Source organism: Vicugna pacos, chromosome 16 (genome assembly GCF_048564905.1).
Source record: "Vicugna pacos chromosome 16, VicPac4, whole genome shotgun sequence".
NCBI lineage: Eukaryota > Metazoa > Chordata > Mammalia > Artiodactyla > Camelidae > Vicugna > Vicugna pacos.
Window position 1 is genome coordinate 49,419,770 of NC_133002.1, and position 22,493 is coordinate 49,442,262.

Genomic DNA, 22,493 nt, shown 5'->3' on the forward strand with positions numbered 1-22,493 from the left:
TCTCACTTAAATTACTGTCTCTTCAGTCTTAGTACCCTTTGGACCATTCTCTGTTTTGCTGTAAGAATAAATTTTCATAAATGTAAATTCCTGTAACTTTCAAAATAAAGTGTAGCATGGCTTTTCACTAGTTCTCATTGCTGTAACAACATATAGGTAGATTATATACAGACTCATACAGACAGATTAGAATTTGGTAAAAGAAAAATAAATTGATGTCTGAATCTCCTTTATGGGAGATGAAAAATTGCAATGTAATTGTATCTGTGAACAGTTTTTAGTTTAGTATAGTGTGTGTGTTTTAAAATTTACTAAGTGATGGTATTCTCTCTGTGTAATTATGCATCTTGCTTACTTTGCTCTTGTTGGTGTATATGGACTTGGTTTATTTCTTTCATGTGTAGTATTCAGTTTTATGAGCATATTTCTTTCATCCATTTCTCTCCTAATATAAATTTGAGTTTATTTTAGTGTGTGTTTGGTGTTATTGCAAATAATATTGCAGTGAATATCCTTACACACATACCCAGGGGCTATACCTAGAAGTGGAATTGCCAGAATGTAGGCATTTGCATTTTCACTTTTACTTGATAATTTCTCTCTCAAGTCACTGTACCAATTTATACTCTTCTCAGAAGTGTTTGAGAGTTCCTGTTTTGCCATATCCTTGCCAACATTCATATGGTCAGACTTCTTCATTTTCCCCATTCTGGTAGATGAAATGTAGTATCCTACTGATTTAATTTCTGTTTCCCTAATTTCCAGTGAGGCCAAATATCCTTTCACGGGTTTGTTGGTCTTTCAGATTTCCTCTTTTGTTAAAAGCCTCCTCGTAGGCTTCATGCATTTTCTCTTGGATTATCTATCTTTTTCTTACTGATTTGTGAATATTCTTTGTATATTCTAAACAGGGTTCAGCAAATAGTCCATGGGTCAGATCCAGCCCACCGTCTGTTTTTGTGTGGATAGTTTTTATTTTAAATGATTCAGGGGAAAAAAAAAAAAGAGGAATAAAATGTCACAAAATGTGAAAATTATATGAAATTCAAATTCAAATGTCAGTAAATAAAGTTTTATTATGAGCTACACTCACACCGTCATGGCTGATTTTGTGCTACAGTGGCAGAGTTGAGTAGTTCCGACAGAGAACTTTTCTCTTTTTTTTTTTTTTTTAATTGAAATATAGTGTTTACAATGTTGTGTTAATTTCTGGTGTATAGCATCGTGATTCAATTATACATGTTCCTTTTCATATTCTTTTTCATTATAGGGTATTGCTAGGTGTTGAATATAGCTCCCTATGCTATACAGTATGACCTTGCTGTTTATAAGTTTTATATGTGGTAGTTAGTATCTGCAAATCCCAAAGTCCCAGTTTATCCCTCCACCCCGCCCCTTTCCCCTCTGGTATATCTATGAGTTTTGTTTTCTATATCTATGAGTCTGTTTCTGGAATAGAGAAAATATGGTCTGTAAAGCCTAAAATATTTATTCTTTTTGCAGAAGTTCATAGACCCTTAGGTTGATCTTTAGTCTGGAACATTCATTGCAAATATCTTCTCTCAGTCTTTATTCTGTCTTAAAACTTTGCTTTTGGTTATAAGATTAAAACTCTAGACTCCTATTGAATAGAAGTTTAAATTTTTAATTTATTCATATTTATCATTCTTTCCCTCCCCTACTTTGTTTCAGAAAAGTTTCCTTAGAGGTTGCAAATATATTTTCCTAAAATGATTAAAGTTGTTTTTCCATCTCAGATTTCTGTACATATTGATTTTTTTCCCATTAATTTTTGGTGATGGGATTATAGTATGAGAAAGGGATCTAATTATTTTTTCTCAAATGGAGAAAGGCAATTTTCCCATCTTGTTGTTGAGTAGCCTTTCCTTTCTTGTATTTTACAGTGCTGTTTTCTCATATCCAGAGTTTCCTTATTTACATATGAGTCTGTTTTCTGATTCTTTTTTCGGTTCTTTCCTTATTCTTTAATTACATATTTCTATATTTTACTTGATCCTAATGATTTCTGTTATTCAGTTGCTTCATCATTGTATTCATGTTTCCTAGTCTCTTGGAGAACAAATACAAAATGGTAATACTGTAGTAAGAACCTTATTGACAAGTTTAGGGAAAGAAATACGTTTCTGCATTTTGTATATTTTGTATATCAAGGTCATGTTGTTAGCTTTAATAGCATTTTTTCCTTAAAGCATTTTGATCTTGAATCTTAATTTTCATTGCCATCATTATTACAGTAAAAATTAGGTGCTCACAAGTGCATGGTATTATGTTAAGTACTTAGAAAAACATATTTACATATAAATATAAACCAGTAACAACAAAGTTCTGTTTAGGCACATAAGATAAAGAATAATTTATTTGAAAAAAATTGAAGCATATTTAGATAATATATGATTTGGGGATTTTTTTTTACTTTGGCTTTTTGGTGAGTGTCAATACATTTAAACATACTTATTAGTCAAAAACAAAAAGATGCTGTGCCTTGGGGGTGAAGTGGGGAGGGGAGATTTGATTTTTAGTCTGTCAGTAGCTATCTTTTTAGGGAATAAGAAAAATATAAGGGTTTATTTTATTGTGAACTATATGACATACAATAAAAATTCTGTTATTAGTGTATTTGAGACTTATCCTCATGTATGAAGGCAGGAATTTTGGGTGAAGACCATTTTATCCTGACTCCCCAAGTATATAGTAGTTATTTCTCAGGTTTCTGCTCTAGCCATCCTGAGAGTAGAGATCGGAAACTGAAAGAAAGTCAACATTAGGGAAACAAAGGGAGAACTAATTAGAAATGAAGCTGGAAAAGTAGAACTTTATAGATCATGTTAAGAATTTTAATCTCTTCTGATAGGAGATCATTTAAGCATTTAAACATTAAATGGAATAACTACGAGATTTGCATTTCTAAATGATTACTTTGCTGCTTTGTGGTACATTTAGAAGAAAATGTATACAGGAATGGGTGTAGGTTAGAGATGGAGACAGGAGGATGGATTCAAGAGACATTTAAGAAAGAAAATCAACAATATTTGTGATGAATTTATTGAGATGAGGAGCCCTGTCTGATAGAATCAGGTTTGAAGGGGTGAGGGGAAGGTTAGAATTTCATGTTTGGATATTTTGAGTTTGAAGTATATTTGAGACATTGAAGTAGAGATTTCAAAAGACAGTTGTTATATAGATGGACCTTTCCAGTTTTCATACAAGTAGATGAATAAGGAGCTCCCTAGTAGAATAATGGATTTTTAAAGTAAAACGTAAGTATTTGAGTTGAGAATTGAAAATCATTACAGAACTCTTGTTTGAGAATGACTTACTTGGTTTAAAAAAAGCAAAAAAACAGAAAAACCCAAGGGGTTAAATAATTTCATTTCTGGGTGTTTGTGTTTCCCTCCATCTAGTTCTAGATGTAGAAATTGATGAGATGCTAAATAGAGGTTAAGATTAAATCAGATTTTAATTGACTCCTTAGAGTGGCTTATTATTTCTCCTTCCTAATCCCCTATTTTTTATTCTCTATCTTTGTTAATGATATTATAATCAATCCAAGGAAATTCCCAAATCACGAATTCTAAGGAATCCAGAAATTCATTCTTCTAGTCATTTCACTCTTGTAAAAATTAATTGAGGAGCTATTTTTTTGAGCACCTATAATGTATCAGGTGTTCTAGGCACAGGGGATGGAACAGTGAATACAAAATTGTTTACACTCATGAAACTTACATTCTAGTGGAGAACATGACCAAGTAAGATGTAGACTGTGTCAGCGTTAACTACTAAGGAGAGAAATGAAGCAGAGAAGAGAGAGAAAAAGTATATCTATGTAAATACGTTGTGTGTGAGGGCCCAATTTTAGATAGGGATGGTGAGGGAAGGCATCACTGAGGGGACATTTAGGTACCTACCTGAAGGAGGTGAAGGAACAAACCATAGTGATGTCTGAGAGAAAAGTATTCCAGGCAGGGGCCTTGATATGGGTACATTCTTGGAGTGTTTAAAGCATGGTGAGGGAAACCACCGTAGAGCACAAGGTGAGTAGCAGAGGGTGAGAAGTAATTTTGATATGTTATGAATGTATGGCTGACAGGATTTACTGTTTGTGTAGTGTGAGAGAAAAAGTAAGGTTAAGGATGACTCCCAAGGGTTTTGACTTAAGCAACTAAAAGAGAGGAGATCCTGTTTACAGAGATGAGGAAGATTGTGAGAGGAACAGGTTTATGGAGGAACATTAAGACATGTTAAATCTTAAGATGTCTATTTGATATTCAAAGTAGAGATGCGGGGTAGGAGTTAGTTCATGGATGAGGTCCAGATTAGAGAGGTAAATTTGGAAACAATCAGCATATAGATTCAACACAAAACTATAAATCTTTTTGAGATAACCAAGGGAATATACACAGCATAGAGTACAGATTAGATAAGTGAGCCTTGGGGCAAGGCAACATTTAGAGATGGGGGAAGATGAGAAAGAACAAGGGAGGGAGACTGAGAAGAAGGCACTACAGAGGTAGAAAAGTGTGATGTTTTAGAAGTTAAGTGAATAGAAAGCCTTAAGGGAAAGAGAATGATTAACTACATCAAATGTTAATAAGTCAAAAAAAAGGAGGGGGGGAGAAAACCAAGAAATGATCATTGGATTTAGCAATGGATTTTGTAGATTGTGAATTTTTTTGATTGTTAAGGGCAAATATCTGATGGAAGTGGATTCAAGGAAGAAAAGGGAAAGAAAATTGATGATAGTGGTTAGAAACAACACTTTCAAATGGATGTGAAGTCTTTGCAGTTCTAAGTCCAAAATACTCCATGAACCTATCTTTTCCTCTTTATTCTTTTTTTTTTTACATTTTTATTGATTCATAATCATTTTACAGTGTTGTGTCAAATTCCAGTGTTCAGCACAATTTTTCAATCATTCATGGACATATACACACTCATTGTCACATTTTTTCTCTGTGATTTATCATAACAATTTGTGTATATTTCCCTGTGCTATACAGTGTAATCTTGTTTATCTGTTCTACAATTTTGAAATCCCCGTCTATCCCTTCCCACCCTCTACCCCGCCCCCCCCCCCCCCCCCCGGTAACCACAAGTCTGTATTCTCTGTCCATGAGTCTATTTCTGTCCTGTATTTATGCTTTGTTTTTGTTTGTTTGTTTGTTTTTGTTTTTTAGATTCCACATATGAGTGATCTCATATGGTATTTTTCTTTCTCTTTCTGGCTTACTTCACTTAGAATGACATTCTCTAGGAGCATCCATGTTGCTGCAAATGGCATTATGTTGTCGGTTTTTATGGCTGAGTAGTATTCCATTGTATAAATATACCACCTCTTCTTTATCCAGTCACCTGTTGATGGACATTTAGGTTGTTTCCATGTTTTGGCTATTGTAAATAGTGCTGCTATGAACATTGGGGTGCAGGTGTCATCCTGAAGTAGATTTCCTTCTGGGTACAAGCCCAGGAGTGGGATTCCTGGGTCATATGGTAAGTCTATTCCTAGTCTTTTGAGGAATCGCCACACTGTTTTCCATAGTGGCTGCACCAAACTGCATTCCCACCAGCAGTGTAGGAGGGTTCCCCTTTCTCCACAGCCTCTCCAGCATTTGTCATTTTTGGATTTTTGAATGACGGCCATTCTGACTGGTGTGAGGTGATACCTCATTGTAGTTTTGATTTGCATTTCTCTGATAATTAGTGATACTGAACATTTTTTCATGTGCTTTTTGATCATTTGTATGTCTTCCTTGGAGAGTTGCTTGTTTAGGTCTTCTGCCCATTTTTGGATTGGGTTGTTTATTTTTTTCTTATTGAGTCGTATGAGCTGCTTATATATTTTGGAGATCAAGCCTTTGTCGGTTTCACTTGCAAAAATTTTCTCCCATTCCGTAGGTTTTCTTCTTGTTTTATTTCTGGTTTCCTTTGCTCTGCAGAAGCTTGTAAGTTTCATTAGGTCCCATTTGTTTATTCTTGCTTTTATTTCTTCTAGGAGAAAATTTTTGAAATGTATGTCAGATAATGTTTTGCCTATGTTTTCCTCTAGGAGGTTTATTGTATCTTGTCTTATGTTTAAGTCTTTAATCCATTTTGAGTTGATTTTTGTATATGGTGTGAGGGAGTGTTCTAGCTTCATTGTTTTACATGCTGCTGTCCAGTTTTCCCAACACCATTTGCTAAAGAGACTGTCTTTATTCCATTGTATATTCTTGCCTCCTTTGTCGAAGATGAGTTGACCAAAAGTTTGTGGGTTCATTTCTGGGCTCTCTATTCTGTTCCATTGGTCTATATGTCTGTTTTGGTACCAGTACCATGCTGTCTTGATGACTGTAGCTCTATAGTATTGTCTGAAGTCTGGGAGAGTTATTCCTCCAGCCTCTTTCTTTCTCTTCAGTAATGCTTTAGCAATTCTAGGTCTTTGATGGTTCCATATAAATTTTATTATGATTTGTTCTAGTTCTGTGAAATACGTCCTGGGTAATTGGATAGGGATTGCATTAAATCTGTAGATTGCCTTGGGCAGTGTGACCATTTTAACAATATTGATTCTTCCAATCCAAGAGCATGGAATATCTTTCCATTTTTTAAAGTCTTCTTTAATTTCCTTCATCAATGGTTTATAGTTTTCTGTGTATAATTCTTTCGCCTCCTTGGTTAGATTTATTCCCAGATATTTTATTACTTTGGGTGCTATTTTAAAGGGGATTGTTTCTTTACTTTCTTTTTCTGTTGATTTATCGTTAGTGTAAAGAAAGGCAACTGATTTTTGAACATTAATTTTGTAACCTGCTACCTTGCTGAATTCTTCGATCAGCTCTAGTAGCTTTTTTGTGGACCTTTTAGGGTTTTCTATATATAGTAACATGTCGTCAGCATATAATGACACTTTTACCTCTTCTTTTCCAATTTGGATCCCTTTTATTTCTTTCTCTTGCCTGATTGCTGTGGCTAGGACTTCCAGGACTATATTGAATAGGAGTGGTGATAGTGGGCATCCTTGTCTTGTCCCAGATTTTAGTGGGAAGCTTTTGAGTTTTTCACCATTGAAAACTATGCTGGCTATAGGTTTGTCATATATAGCTTTTATTATGTTGAGATATGTTCCCTCTATACCCACTTTGGCGAGAGTTTTTTCCTCTTTATTCTTAATGTTAGTACATTTACTCAGGCTTTCCTTTCCTCTGGGCTTATTGCAACAATCTCTTTGCCTTTAGCCTATGACCCCATTGTACCAACTTAGATACACATTCCAAATTTATCTTTTGAGAACACTAGTCAGATCATGCTCCTCCCCTGCTTAATGCCCTTCATTTTCTTTCCCACACTTATATGATAAAGGTCAAATTGATCATCATGAATAATGATTGTGCTTTTTGTGATTTTTGCCTCTGCCAGCATTTCTACTTTTATATCCTGCCTCTTGCCTATACTTTCTGTGCTCTAGCCATACGAGACTCTTTGAATTTCCCTAAGTGCACTACATTCTTTTGTTCCTGTCTGTCTTTGCAAATAAAATCTGGTTCTGTTCCTGGACATCCTTTCTCATACTGTAGAAGCTGTGGCTTCCCTGGGACCCAGGTTAATGTGAAGAAGAAGAGACTATTCTAGTTTTTAGAATCAGGCAACTTTACATCTGGATGAAGTCATCACCTTGGTAGTGTAACTTCTCAAGACCAGCACAGAGGTATAAATTTAGACCAGTTAACTATAGGTAAAACCCTTCTCCACATTGCACAATATTATCCTAATTTAGTCCACAACTCCCTCCCCCCCAAATCATAAAAATTCTATAATAGAAGAAAAGAGATCAGAAATTGGACCTATGAACGTAGTCTTTGTCCTCAATTGAGAGATCATATCTTTCTGTGCAATAAGTATCTTTTACCTGTAGTATCTGTCTTCTGCATTGGACAATTTCAGATGGATTCAGGTCATGACTATATCACAGCACCACTTAATCTCTACTAACATTTCCCACCTTTGGCTACAATTTGTAATCATCCAGGGAGTTTTAAAGAAATATTGATGCCTGGGTCTCAGTCTCAGTGATTGTTATTTAATTGAGCTGGGGGAGTAGCTTGAGCATAAGGATTTTTAAAAATCCCTGGATTCCTAGGTCAGTCTAATGCATAGCCAAGATTGAGACCCATATGTATCCTCCTCAGCATCCAATTTCAACAGATAAGAACACCAAACATAAAGTAAGTATGTGTGTGTACATATATACTTAATTATTGACATTCAGTTATACTTTAGTTCACTTGGGAATTATTTCATCTTTTCTTCATCTCCTACAGTGATACTGTTAGAGATCTCTAACATGTCATGGTATGTTTGTATATAGATGTGAAAATAAACTATTCCCTTCTGCAAGGAGGTGACCTAGAATGGTGGAGAAGAGAACAGGCCCTAGAATCAGGCCGTTTCAGGTTCTGGATCCTGCACGCACTAACTCTACAACTTGACCAGGTTTGCTTTAAGTCTCAACTCCTGGTTCCTGATCTAGTAAATAAGAAAACTTGTATTTATTTTATAAAGCCTTGTTGAGGATTGAATGACATAGGTTTGTAAAAACGTTTAGCATAGTCCCTACACATAATAAAGACCAAATAAGTAATGATTATTTTCATTAATGTTGCCACAGTCTAAGAAGCTCAACCTTCTCTTTTCCTTTTCAGTTACGTAAGATATATATACATATATATGCACACATTTATTTAATTAGTTTAGTTAGTTTCATACTATTAATTGTTTGTACTCTTGAAATGATATGGTAAAGGTGGCCATTTGCTTCTGTATCTTCCTCCCCAAAACCTATGATCTCAGTCTAACTCCAATCTAATCATGAGAAAAATAGAGAAACCAAATTGAGGGACAGTCTACAAAGTTCCTGGCCAATACTCCTCAAAACTGTCAAGGTCACCAAAAACGAGGAAAGTATGAGAAGCTGTTAGAGTCTGAAGAGACTAAGGAGAGATGATGATATGGTATCATGGAATGGAAAAAAAGCATTACATAAAAACTAAGGAAATCTAAATAAGTGTGGACTTTAGTTAATAATAATGTGTCAATATTGATTCATTAGTTTTGACAAATGACTAGACTAAGAGGGAAACCAGGTTGAGGGTTTAAAGGATCTCCCTATGAGATTTTGTTTATTTATTATGCCCCTTGAAAGCACAGTCATCAACTTCTAAAATACTGACATTATTACTGGTGATTGCTCCATTTACAATTAACAAGTCTACTTTGTTTTCTTGTTATTAGTCATCATCACTGATGAATAGCTGCATCATGAGAATCAAAACATTTGGTGTTTAGCAGAACTTTTCTTGAGCTACAGATCATACTTTCTAGGACATTTTGGATGCCTTAGGCAAATACAAATTAATAACTCATCATAGGGAAGTTCTTTTTCTTTTTTAGATTTAGAGTGTACAACCTAGGTCCATGAAAACCTGTGAGCTTGCTGCTTTTGTATTCTGGTAAGCTTTGAAAGTATTTTATAGTATACTTTTGAATAGTGTTAGCTGTGGTATTGATTGCATGTTGATCAGTATATTTTATTTGGTGTAGAATGCTTCCTTTTCTTTTTAGAGGAAGAACACTCAGATGTTTTCTTAAGAACTGAATAACTTTTAAGTGGATCTGGGCTTATCTATGAAAATTTTTATTGATAAATAAAGATTATGGAGATTAATGTGGAGGATAAAGTCGTGCTTTGGTATAATGCCACTCATCTTTCCTTTTTATAGCAGTAGTTTGGATAAGAAAAGGAAAACACTGAACTCCTAAAAATGTGTCTTAAACCACATCAATACCACTTTTTGTTTTTTACTTGAACTTGATTTGATGAATACATTAATTTTAGAGCAGCCACTTGACAAAATTAATTCAACTTTTTTTTTTGAATACCTGTAGACTCCCAAATTGGAACTGAAAATACCAAGAAAAAAAGACTTTTAAAGGCACACTTTGAACATTTTTATAGTCCAAAGATAATCATGTAAATAATTAACTATTATACGGTGTGTCAGTGCTATAAAACAGATATGTATCATGCCTTCTGGAAGCACAGAAGAGGGAACAATTAATTCTTTCTGGTAGACATCCAGAACGTCTTTGCAGAAAAGATAAGAAATGACGTTTTAGCCATCTTTTGGTGAAGGGATATTGCTGCTGATGATAGTGACAGATTAAAAGTACAGTTAGAATTAAATAAATGTTTATTTAGTGCCAGATGGAATGCTGTGTTTTATGTACATTACTACATTTGTTTCTCCCCACAGCTTCATAGGGTATTACCATATCAATTTCACAGATAAAGAAACTGAGGTTTAGAGAATTTAATTAATTTTCTTTTCCTAAGGGTATATAAATGATAATAGTTCAAAGATTGAGTCCAACTCAGCTCTAATAGACACCAAGCGCTATTAATACATGCTGAATACAGTTTCATTATACTGCCAAATAGAAGTAACTGCATTTTAGGTAGAGGAAACAGTATAAATAAACAAATTGATAGAGGTCTTATAATGCATTTCCTTTCTGAATATCATCAAGTACTCTGGTGCTGCCAGAGTATAGGGGAGTGTGTCATTTACAATTTTATGGTTGCAAGGAGCAGAAAATTTGACTCAGAATTGCCTGTACCAGGAGTGAGCAAACTTTTTCTGCAAAGGGCCATATAGCAAATATTTTAGTCTTTGCAGATCATATAGTTGCAACTACTGGATTCTGTCATTATAGTGCAAAAGTAGCCATAGACTGTATATGAGTGATCATGACTGTGTTCTAATAAAACTTTATGGACACTGAAATTTCACTATTACATAATTTTTATTGTCCCAAAATATTATCCTTTTAACTTTTTTTCAGTCATCTAAAAATGTAAAAACCGTTCTTAGCTTACTGGCTGTCTGAAATTAGGTGACAGGCTAGATTTGGCTTGTGGGCTAGTTTCTGACCTCTGGTCTATATGATGAAGGGGATTTATTGGATTATGTAACTATAGTCCAGAGATGGTGTAGTTCAGTAATTAGTTGTCAACAAGGGTCTTAGTGTCTTCTATCTTAACCTAATTTTTTTCATTTTTAAATTTTTTAATTTTTTATTGAAGTGTAGTTGATTTACAATGTTAGTTTTAGGTGTACAGCAAAGTGATTCAGTTATACATATACATACATTTTTTTTCCTTTTCAGATTATTTCCCATATATGTTACTACAAGAAATTGAATATAATTCCCTGTGCTATACAATAGGTTCTTGTTGTTTATCTATTTTGTATAAAGTAATGTGTATCTGTTAATCCCAAACTCCTAATGTATCCCTCCCCACCCTTTCCGCTTTGGTAACCATCAATTGTTTTCTATGTCTCTACCCTGATTTTCATAGTGTTAATTTTATCCTATAGTTATTCCCCTTGTGTTTCCAAGATGGTAGCCAGAATATCCAGGGTCTCCATAGATTGTCTTCCATGTCTAGGAAGAGACAAGACCTTTTCCAGAAGCTCTTTCTAATCTCTCTTGAACTTAATCCCATCAAGTTTTACACCCACCACTCCACAGGAGCCATACTAAATCATCTACATTGACCAAATTCAGTTATCAGTTCTCAGTCTTCATATTACTTGACCTAGCAACATTTGACCTTTTCCCTTCCACAGAACTCTTTACTTCTATACCCTTCTAGTTTTGTTCCTATTCTCTGGCCACTACTTCTTACTGTCTGCTGGTTTCTCCTCATATCCCCAGCCTCTCCATGTTGAATTCAGCCCCAAGGCTTAGACCACTGACTTCTTTTCTCTCTCTGTCTCTCTCCTATCTATACTCCCTTCCTTAGGGATGCCATACAGTTTAAATGTGATTCATGTAATGATGACATATGTGTGTCCATCTCTGCTTATTTGTCTAATAGGCATCTCAGACTTAGTATGTCCAAAACTGAGCTCCAAATGCTCTTCTCATCCCCAAATCTATTCTTTCACAGTCTTTCCTATCTCAGTAAATTGCAGATCTATTTTGGGGGTTCAAGATATCAGAATTACCCCAACTTATTTCATTATTTCTCTCTTCTGACAGCAGATTCTCTCCACTGTACCTTCAGATTATATCCAGTATTTGACCTCTTCTCGCCACCTGTATTACTCACTTAGTCCAGATGTTCATCCTTCTGGATTTTTACTGTAGCCTCTTAATTGGTCTCTGCTTCTGCTCTCTTTGCCCTTCAGTTCCATGTCGCCACCACTGCCATCTGAATAATTTCTTTTTTATATTAGAAAGCAGTGGAGGGTCTTAAAATGAACACAGATTTTTGAAATCAGACATTTAATTTTAGGATTGCTACTTACCAGCAGTGTGATTTTGGGAAAGTCACTTTACTTTGCTGAATCTCAGTCTCACATTTAAAATGGGCATAATATTTGTTTCATATAATTATTATTAGTATTAGATGAGATAATGTTGTAAAGCCCTTACTGGCACCATATTCAGCAAAGAATAGATATTGAACAAATAGTGGTTCTTTTCTCTTTTCTACATCAAACAGGTGAGCTGCTTTTCATCTTTTCTGGTTATCATCGTGCTTATGTAGTCAGGGAGCATCTGATATACTTCTTCATAAGTGGCCCTTGCCTAATAAATAAATCTGGCTTATCTTCCTGGTCTTTTCTTTTGCATTCTCTTTTAAGTTTCATTCATGTCCTCCAACTCATGTCTGCCCTTGTTGGCATTAAGTGTATACAGTTTTTGCAGATTCACACCTAAATAGTAAGAGAGACCAGAGTTTATACCTGAATAATAAAACTTTAATCTATATGTATAATAGATTATATGTATATAGTTTTAATATCTCTCACCACTTCCTTTAGGGTTATATATGTGTGTTTCTAAAGGAAGATTGAAAACAACCAGCTTAAAATTTTAATTCATAAAATCTAAACTAATATTTATTATGGCATATTATTTAGCTGAGAACACCTAAAGATGGGCTTGGGCTACCAAATTAAAGGTCACTTAAATTGTTTATTCTTCAACTGTAATATTTTTATCCTGGACTGAGAAGAATATGTATTTAAAGTATCCTCTACTTGCAGAAAAAAATTTTTTTTCTTGGAATCATTTAGGTACTTTCTTACTAGATTTTCTCTAACTTAAATTCCTTCATAGGAAGTTGCTAACTACTGAATATTCCTGTGTGGTTGGTATTTCTCTCCTAGAGTTCTTTTAGTGCTATAATACACCCTAGTTGAAAGCTGCCTACCCTATGAAGTAGATTTTCCTATGACATTTTCCCTTTTAAAATAATGGGACTAGGAATTCTATTAACAATGTTTCTCAGTATTAAAGGTATATTGTTTTACGTTATTTGCTGGATTTAACTCAATATGCTGATTTTTAAAAAAATGTTCTCTGAGGAGAGAACAAATCCAGGAAATCTAAGCTCTAATTTTAAAAGCTAGTACTTAAATTCATCAGTCAGGTTCTTTTCTTTAATTCTGCATCTGTTACATACTGTGGGTTTGGTTTTCTTCTATGAAATTCAAATAAATATGTTTAAAGTCTTTAACTCAAGCTTGGTGAGTAAATTCTAACTTCACAGACACAGCCCTGTTCTACCTTCTACACTCCAGGGTGAGGTAATCAGTCTTATGCAAATAACTTGACTTGCTTGACGACTGAAGGTCTTCTGTTTTGTCCATAAATGTAGATGTATGTATCATGTGTGGGAGGTCTTATCTGTACTGAAGGAATTGTGTGTTAAGCAAAGCAAAAACATTTAAACTACTGTACATCATTGCAGTCTTGCTATTTTGGATAATGGATTCATTGACTCCATAAACATGCTATAAACACTTTTAAAGAGCTTGAAATTTTATTTCTACACCATCTTGGGGCAGTGGTGAGTTTATTATTTTAAAAAATCTTTAACTGTTTACTTTTACCTGAGACTTAATCTCATATCTTGTGATTAGCCTCCACTGGAGTAAGACATGGTTAAAATTTCAATCTCAGAGGAATGAATTGCTCGAATTTGCTGCAGTGTATATCTGACTTAATTTTTTTAAAATTCAGGCAGTTAAGACATTTTAGATTATGATGGTATCAAAACTGGTGACTTTTTGTCTTATTGGCTGGCTGACTCAAAACTGTATCTTAAACCATTTTTTGTCTGTATTTTTCCTGTAGGTTGTTTTATTGATACCTTGACATTCTGCAGATAGTGCAAAGTTAATACTATTTGAAACCTTGTTCTTTATTTTTTTCTCCTTATATTGTTTAGGAAGACGGTACTTGTGAGGGAAAATGTCTATATTTTATTCACGTTACCTCTCACATACTTCAAGGGCATGTTTTGATGTTAAAACAGAATGTAATGCATGTATATAATTTTATCCACGTGGAAAAGTGAAAATTTAAGACATGCCTGAATATGAGTTTGCTCATTGTTGTTGATTCCCAAGTAAAAGAGAAGGATACTTGCATTAAAAAATTAGATGATTCCTAGGAAGGAAATTGACTAGGAATATATTTACACATTTTAATACTTGATATAAGGTATCATAGATTTCTGGTATAGTTTCTATTTTCATAAAATGAATCTTTATTCCACAATAATTTAGCAGTTTGTAATACTTTATCCTTTACCTTTATTTTTTGAGAGACCAAGAATTTCCCACAGCCTGTATTTTGTTTAATTGTACACTCAGAAACAATTCAACATTTTCTCCTGTCCTTTGATTTTCCTGAAAACTGACAGCTAGATTCAGAGGTTTGACCAGACTCAGATTTGATTGCTTTGGTAAAACTGTAGTTGTGTTTCTATCATCAGAAGGCATATAATGTTTGGTTTTTACTCTTTTTTTGATGTTATTAGCCATTGATGCTTGATGCCTGCCTAGCTGTAAATTTGTTGCAAGTTGTGAAATGGTAATATTCTAATCTGTCTTTTGTTTCCTGTTTATTATCTGGAATAATTTTATAAGGAGATCTCTCATATAGTATGGCTACTAGTACAGTTTTATACCAAATGTAGGATAAATTGCTAATTCTTCCTTTTATTTCCCCATTTTTCAAGATAATGAACTGGGTCCCTGCCAACCTCAGGTGACCAGTTAGTGTGGGGGTGGTGTGTTGTTTTTTTTTAACATCATTGTGATCTACGGTCAGTTGTTCCTTTAATGCTCATCACCAGTCCTTATTTAATGTCTCTCTAGTCACTTTGGTTACCTAAAGTTAGTTCTCTGATAGAGCTAGGAAGGGGTCCGTGAGAACAATAATTCCCTGGGTTCTTGCATGCTGATGAGCTTCTTCACTGAGTCATTTTGACATGATCCTAGTTTTACATTGTCTTTGATAGCTTTTACTATTGCATATGTCAGGGTGTTCCAAGTTTATCTAGTACATTTCCTTTGCTAAACCAGCTAGTTCTTTAAGATTGGCATTTCACAGTCGGGGCACAAGGGATGGTCATTGCTACCTGACCAGTCACTGTGTCTAGGTGTTTTAAGTGGACAGAGATAGGACATACATGTGTCTTATAAGATTGTACTGATGTTTCCAATATAGATCCAATACTACTTAAGAGTTTTTACCTAACTTCTTCTCTATTATTATATCTGTAGGTCCTTCCTTCTACCCTGAGAATTCTGGTTCTCAAGGGGATGATATTATTAGGATACCCCATAATTACTCATTTGCTTTATCTCTCTTTATAAATACGTTGGTCTCATAACATTACTGCCACCAATTTTGATTACTGAAAATCAGTTATTTTTTGTTGTTTGTTCTTTTTCCATTTGTTTTGGTTGTACTGCATCTTCATTGTCAGACCTTAACAACCATTAGATATTATATTCTCTCTATTTAAAGCCCTCTTTTAGTCTTAATTCTACAGTCAGTTGTATCTTTAATGCTCACCCCCAGTCCTTACTTATTGTCTCCAGTTACTTTGGTTGCCTAAAGTTAATTCTCTGGTGGAGCTAGGAAGAGGTCCATGGAAACAATATTCCCTGAGTTCTTGCATGTTAATATCATTTTTCTTGACCCTTTATACTTAAAGGTTAGTTTTTCTGGATGTAAAATCTTTAAGTCAAATTCTTTTTCTTTGTGTATTTTAAATATATTATTTCTGTTTTCTTCCATTATTTTCCCTTATTAATCATGTAATGTTTTTGCCTAAATGCCCAAAAGATTTTTTTCCTTTTTCTTTATTAAATTCCAGTAATTTTAGTAGAAAATTTCTTGGTGCATTGATCTAAGTTGATTAAGTAGTACACAAGGATCTCTTGAACTATGTAGTTTCAAATATATTTGTGAATGTGTGTATATGTATGTAGAAATGTATTTTTACACATATGACTATATATATTATATAGACACTTTTTTCCCCCGGAACACTTTCTTGAATTGTAGTTTTTGGTATTTGTTCTGTTCTCTCACTTTGGTTTTCTTCTTTAGGGACTCCTATTTTATCCTTATGGTGGATCTTCTTTGTCTGCTTCCAATATTTGTCCCCTTCTTGCAGATTCTTTTTAATCTATTTCTTCTTTTTAAAAAATTCATTAAAGATTTTCTTCTGTCTTACCCTCTATTACTTTTGAGATCCATTGTGTTTATTTGTTCCTGTATTTCTTATAGTTTAGTCTTCATTACTGAAATTTTTGTTTCACTTGTAATTCTTTTTTGGTTTCTGCCTCCTCATTTCTGAGTTTTTCTGATTCTGATTTATAGTGCTCTTTCATGTATTACATAATTTTTCTATTATCTCTCTTAAAACATGTAAATGTAATTTTTATTATAGTAAAACATACAGCCCTAGGGATAATTTGACATACTTTAGATAAATAAGCAGCTATAATTAATTTAGATAGTGCTTTAAGTCAAGGCTTTTAAACTGAAATTCTGTGAATGAACTTCAGAGTTAATAACATTGCTTCATTATACACAAAGTAGAATGTATATGTATGGGGGTAGGGAAGGACACCTTCACTTTCCTTATACTTTCAGAGGGGTGTGTAAACCATCCCCACAGAAATAAGGGTAAGAACCTTTGGTTTGTATGTGAAAAATTCTTAAGTATTTTAATGATTGAGATTATAAGAAATGAAAACAAATGATAATATAGTAGTTTTAAGATATAGATGGCACTGAGATGCTATTATATCAATTTTATTATCTGTTTGCTTATGATCTTTCTAATTTTATGCAGATGGAGGAAACGAGGAACCACCGGATCGAAGACAGTCAAGTGTAGACTCTCGCCAAAGCCGCTCTGGGCAAGGTAAATTTTCATTAAATTTAGTATTAAATTAAAAAGAAAAGATATCAACTGTTTCTTTCTAGTACTTAATCTAATGATTGGGGTTTTCACTGGGTCTAGTTTAGATAATTCTCATTTAGGGTTTTAAGTGTTATAATCTATTTAGTTCTGTGTGCTAATCATTTATTCAAGATAAAAGGAAATGAAAAATGGTCTTTTTTTTTAAACGATACTAAGATTTTAAGTAATTTTGGAGCATTGAGGTTTATGTCTTAATATCACTTTTGGGATATAACCAAAAGTAAATTTTTAGCAGTAACACTTTTTGGGGTATCATCACACTGATTTTTAAAAATTTCGTCAATGCAATACTTGTTGTCTTAGCTCTCTCAGAAGAAATGGGTTTTGTTTATAATTACTGTCTGAAATTCAGATTTTCTTGCTTATTTTCCTTTTTTGTTTAAAATTTTTTACCATAGGCCTTTTGGTTTTTTGAAGTGACAATTTCAAAACTAGGTTAACATATTCTGTGTCAGTGGATTTTCAAATAGGTCTTCCCAGACTAACTTATTTAAATCTGCACCTCCACATTCCTTTTTCTTCCTAGTATTTATCACCTTTGTATTTATTTTATGGGTTTTGTCCAAAACTAGAATGAATGTTCTATGATTGCAGGAGTTTTTGTCTTTTCTGTTCTCTGCTGTATTTCTAGTGCCAAGAATAAGTACCTGGTATATAGTGATTACTGAATAAATATTGTTGAATGAGTGAAGTCATCTTTAAGAGAATGAGAAGAACCCAAACTGATGAATATACTTCATAATTTTACGCAGTCATTACTGAGTTTGGTTTTTAGAGCATCTTTATTTACAAATAAAATAAAACCTAGATACACAAATATGTGGTGTGTTAATCCTGTAAAAGCTCCTGGTTCATTTATTCTATAATCCTGTTCCCTTTTTTCTCCAACTTTGCTCTTCCCAAGTTTTAGAGTTGGACTATTTTTAATAAAAATTTTTATTGCAGAATAAAAAAAGGAATAATATATGCAGGTTGATTTAGAAATTTTAACTTACAGTGGTACTTAATCATTCTTAAATAATATGCATGGATTATAAATACGTCAGGAATTTGTCTAATTTTCAGTCTTTTTCCCCTTACATTTATTTTGATATAAAAAAAGAAATCAAGAGAAAAAAATGAATTGTAATATAGAAGTATATCAAATTAACACATTGTACATCTTAAACTTGTATAATGTATACATTAGTTATATCTCAGTAAACCTGTGGATGGGAGGAGAAAGAAAATGAGCTTATGTATGTAAAACCCTTGTTGAGCTGCACCCTCAAGCCTGCAAGCCTTGTTCTTGCCCAGCCTCAGGACCAAAGAAAGAGCCCAGAGTCAGCAACAGAGATATTAGTGGGTTAATGGATAAGAGGATCTTACACGTCTGAAGCAAAGTCCTAGAGCAACACCCTACTGGGTGGAACAGGACATGACAACAATCTTTGCTCCCAGGGACAGTTGGGGTGGGGAGAGAGAGGTTACCAGTTACAGGGGGAAGACACCAGGCATCATGGAGGGCAGGAGTCCCATAGTGGCTCATTGGTTACCAGGGAAACCAGCAGAGAAGCACACTGCTTGCTAACCCTTTAATAAGCTGTCATGGTGGAGATGTTCTGGTCTAAAGATTAGAACGACCCCCAGCTGGGACCAAGGGCAAGTACATAAATGTTTACTGATTAGACTCTATGATTAAGAGGAAAGGTCAGTCATGTGAGTTGGGTGTAGGTAAAGCAGGGACTGGTCAAGCAGGGGATGTATAGAGAGCAAGAGAACTGCATCATGGGTAGCCTGACCATACAGCAGTAAAAATGAAATTAGTACAAATTAATAGGAACAATTATACTAATTTTTATTTAAGTTTAATTTTATCAAATGTTGCAGATATAGATATGGGAGATTATTAATTTACTTTATGCTCTCTGGATTGTATCAGTTAAAATATTTTTCAAATAATTGAGTGTAACTGAATTTTACTAATAAAAGTTGAACTTAGAAACAACAAAATCAGTGATTTCCATGATCTGAACACAACTGTCTTATCTGATCTCAAGAGTTAACTGATAGTGAAAGTGTATTTCTTACCTTCTGGAGATTTTATTTGTAGTATCTCTTTATTTAGATGACAAATAAAAATACAGAATAATCTATAATGAATTGGAATGAATAAGAATCCGTTTTATCAGGAGTAAAGGGATAGGATGAACACGTATTTTTACTTTTGCTCCTTCTGGAAACCTGCTAAAAGACCAGTAAATGGGGATTAGAGAGGAGATAACATCAACACACTTTTAGAAACTAAAGAGTATATGAATAATTGAGAACTGAACCCTAAGCTCAGAGGTATAGAAAATCAAGAAAATAACCTGATTCACCTACAAGAGACTAAAAAAAAAAAAAAAAGAAACCTAAGAATGGCAGCATGTAGAAGAGGAAGTAAAAGAAAGATTGGTTGAAAATCAATTGAAGAAGTCCTTGGTTCCTGGGACCTCATCCTCAAAATTAGCTAACAAGTCAGCTGGACAAGTGCCCAGCTAACCTTGGCAAAGCCCAGAAATTTATTCTTTGAAAAAGGAAAAAATAGAGGCTTTCTAGACCAGAAGTCACCAGGCATCATGGAAGGCAGCTGAAAATAATCAGCCTTTTAGTCCTCTTAAATATGATCAACTAACCAAGGATTACTAGATATTTGAGGAAACTTGCTAATTTATGAAAGATAGCTATTAAAATGAACAGACTACAGCAAGTTGGACAGAGCAGAACTTTTGCAGAGGAAAATAACCGAACCATTATTAACATCCTCAGGGAAATATGAGAAAATAATACAGCCATGAAACAAGAAGGAGATATTATGAAAGAGTAATATTCTGATTTTTTAAAAGAGGCTCTTTGATATTAAAATTCTGATAGCAGAGATCAAAAACCTTGTAGAAATATTAGGCAATAAGTGTTGAAGAAATCTGTGAAAAGTTGGGCAAAAGACAAAGATTATGGAAAAGAAATGAAGAGTATTAAGAAAGTTACAGGACCAGTCCAGGAATTTCAATATTCAAACGATAGTGGTTCCCACCCCAAAGAACATGAGATTCCTTGTTGAAAAGGCTTACTGAGTGCTTAGTACGATGGATGGATATAAACACAAACTAAGACACATCGTGGTAAAATTTCAAATCACTGGGCTAAATAGATCTTGCCATGCTTCCAGAGAGGGAAAAAAACATACCAAACAAAGTAACAGGAAACAATTGGCTTTGGACTTCTCAGTGGTAGCATTAGAAACTGAATGAGGAATGGAGCATCACCTTCAAAATTTTGAAGGAAAATAATTTCAACACCTTTGTATTTCATATGCATTGAAACTATTAATCAGAGAGAAGAGTAAAATTAAAGTTTTTAAGACATGTAAAGTTTTTTTGGTTTGTTTTCCTTTTGCCTGCCTTACATCCTCTCAGAAGACTGTTGGAGGGTGTGAGCCATCAAATGAGAAAGTCAGCCAAATAAAAAAGAGAAAGGTTACAGGAAAGAGGAAATTTAGCAAAGGAGAAAGGTAAAGAAATCTTCAGCATATGATGAAAAGACAGGAATAGAGGGCAACCAGACCAGATTGGAGTAGGTTAGAAGCCTCTAAGAGAGCCTGTCTCAGGACAGTGAGGTTGATAGAAATCTGATGCATTTAATTACTTTTAGAAAAGTTTCAGATAATTAATGAAAGGCTCAGGGTTAAATTGGTGATAAATACATAAAATAATAAGTGAAAAAAATTCACAACTTAAGTAAAAACAAGTAGTGTGTAGGAAAGGAGAACTTAACTTAGTCCTTGGGGCACTGTCTGCTGTAACTGACATTCATACCAGTCACCTCCAGTGGTAAAGCTTATCAGTTTACTCCAGTGTGATACAGATTTTTAAATTATTTGATTTGGACGATTACGGTTGGGAAGTAATGCTCTAAAGCAGGGTGAGCACATCTGGCCTGTGTGGCCTGGTTTTGTACAGTTGATAGATTTTATTTGCTAAGACAACTTTAATTATTTTTGCATCTATGTTCATGTGGGATATTGACCTTTAATTTCCTTGTCTTACAATGTTTTTGTCTGATTTTTATATCAGGGTATGCCTGGTCTCATAGAATAAGTTGAAAGTTTAGAGATATTTCCCTTTCTTCAACTTCCTGGAGTATTTCGTGTAGAATTAGTATCATTGCATCCAAAAATGTTTGATATAATTTCCCTGGGAAGCTGTCTGGGCCTGGAATTTTCTTTGTGGGAAAGTTTTAAGATACAAATTAAATTTCTTTAATAAATACAGGATTTAAGCTCTCTTTTTCTTCTTGAGTAACATTTCAAAATTTGTAGAATCTGTAGTGGTGTCACCTCTTTCGCTTCTGATATTGGTAATTTGGGTATTTTTTCTCTTTGACCTGACTGTTCTAGATAGAGATACATCAATTTTATTGATCTCGAAGAATCAAGTTTCAGTTTTCTTTCATTTTCCGTATTGCTTTCCTATTTTTTATTTTATTGATTTCTGCTTTGCTCTTTATTATTTCCTTTCTTCTGCCTGCTTTGGGTTTAATTTTCTCTTTTTCTAGTTTCTTAAGGTAGAGACTGAGATTGTTAATATTGGAACTTTCTCTTCTAATATAGAAATTTTCGTGCTAGAAATGTCCCTCTGTGTACTGAGTTAGCTGCATTTCACCAACTTTGATGAATGAATGCTTTTATTTTCATTTATTTCAAAATACTGCCCAATTCCTCTTTTGATTTCTTCTTTAACCTGTGTGTTATTTAGAAATGTGTTGATATAGTTTCCAAACATTTGGAAATTTTCCAGATATCTTCTTCATATTGACTTCTAATTTAATTTCACTGTGGTCAAAGAACACACATTTTATGAGTTAAATCATATTTTATTGGCACTTGTTTTATGGCTCAGAAAACGATCTATCATAAATATTCTGTATACATGTGAAAAATGTATAATATGTTCTTTGGAATGGAAGATTCTATAAATGTCAGTCTAGTCAAGTTAATTGATAGTGTTGTTCACATCTTCTATATATCTTGACTGATTTTTTGTCTGCTCATCCTGGCACTTACTAGGAGAGGAATATTGAAATCTCAGAGCATAAGTGTGGATTTATCTATTTC

At 33.9% G+C, this 22,493-nt stretch overlaps 1 protein-coding gene across 5 annotated transcripts in view; it reads left to right on the plus strand.

The window, feature by feature from the left end:
* Positions 1 to 22,493, plus strand: part of TANC2 (tetratricopeptide repeat, ankyrin repeat and coiled-coil containing 2) — a 309,551-nt gene that overhangs the window by 68,555 nt on the left and 218,503 nt on the right. For all 5 annotated transcript variants that reach the window (XM_015235187.3, XM_031685573.2, XM_031685574.2 and 2 more), the window contains exon 3: positions 17,228 to 17,299. In XM_015235187.3, the coding sequence (XP_015090673.1) occupies positions 17,228 to 17,299 (72 nt within the window). The remainder of the gene's footprint in view (positions 1 to 17,227; positions 17,300 to 22,493) is intronic.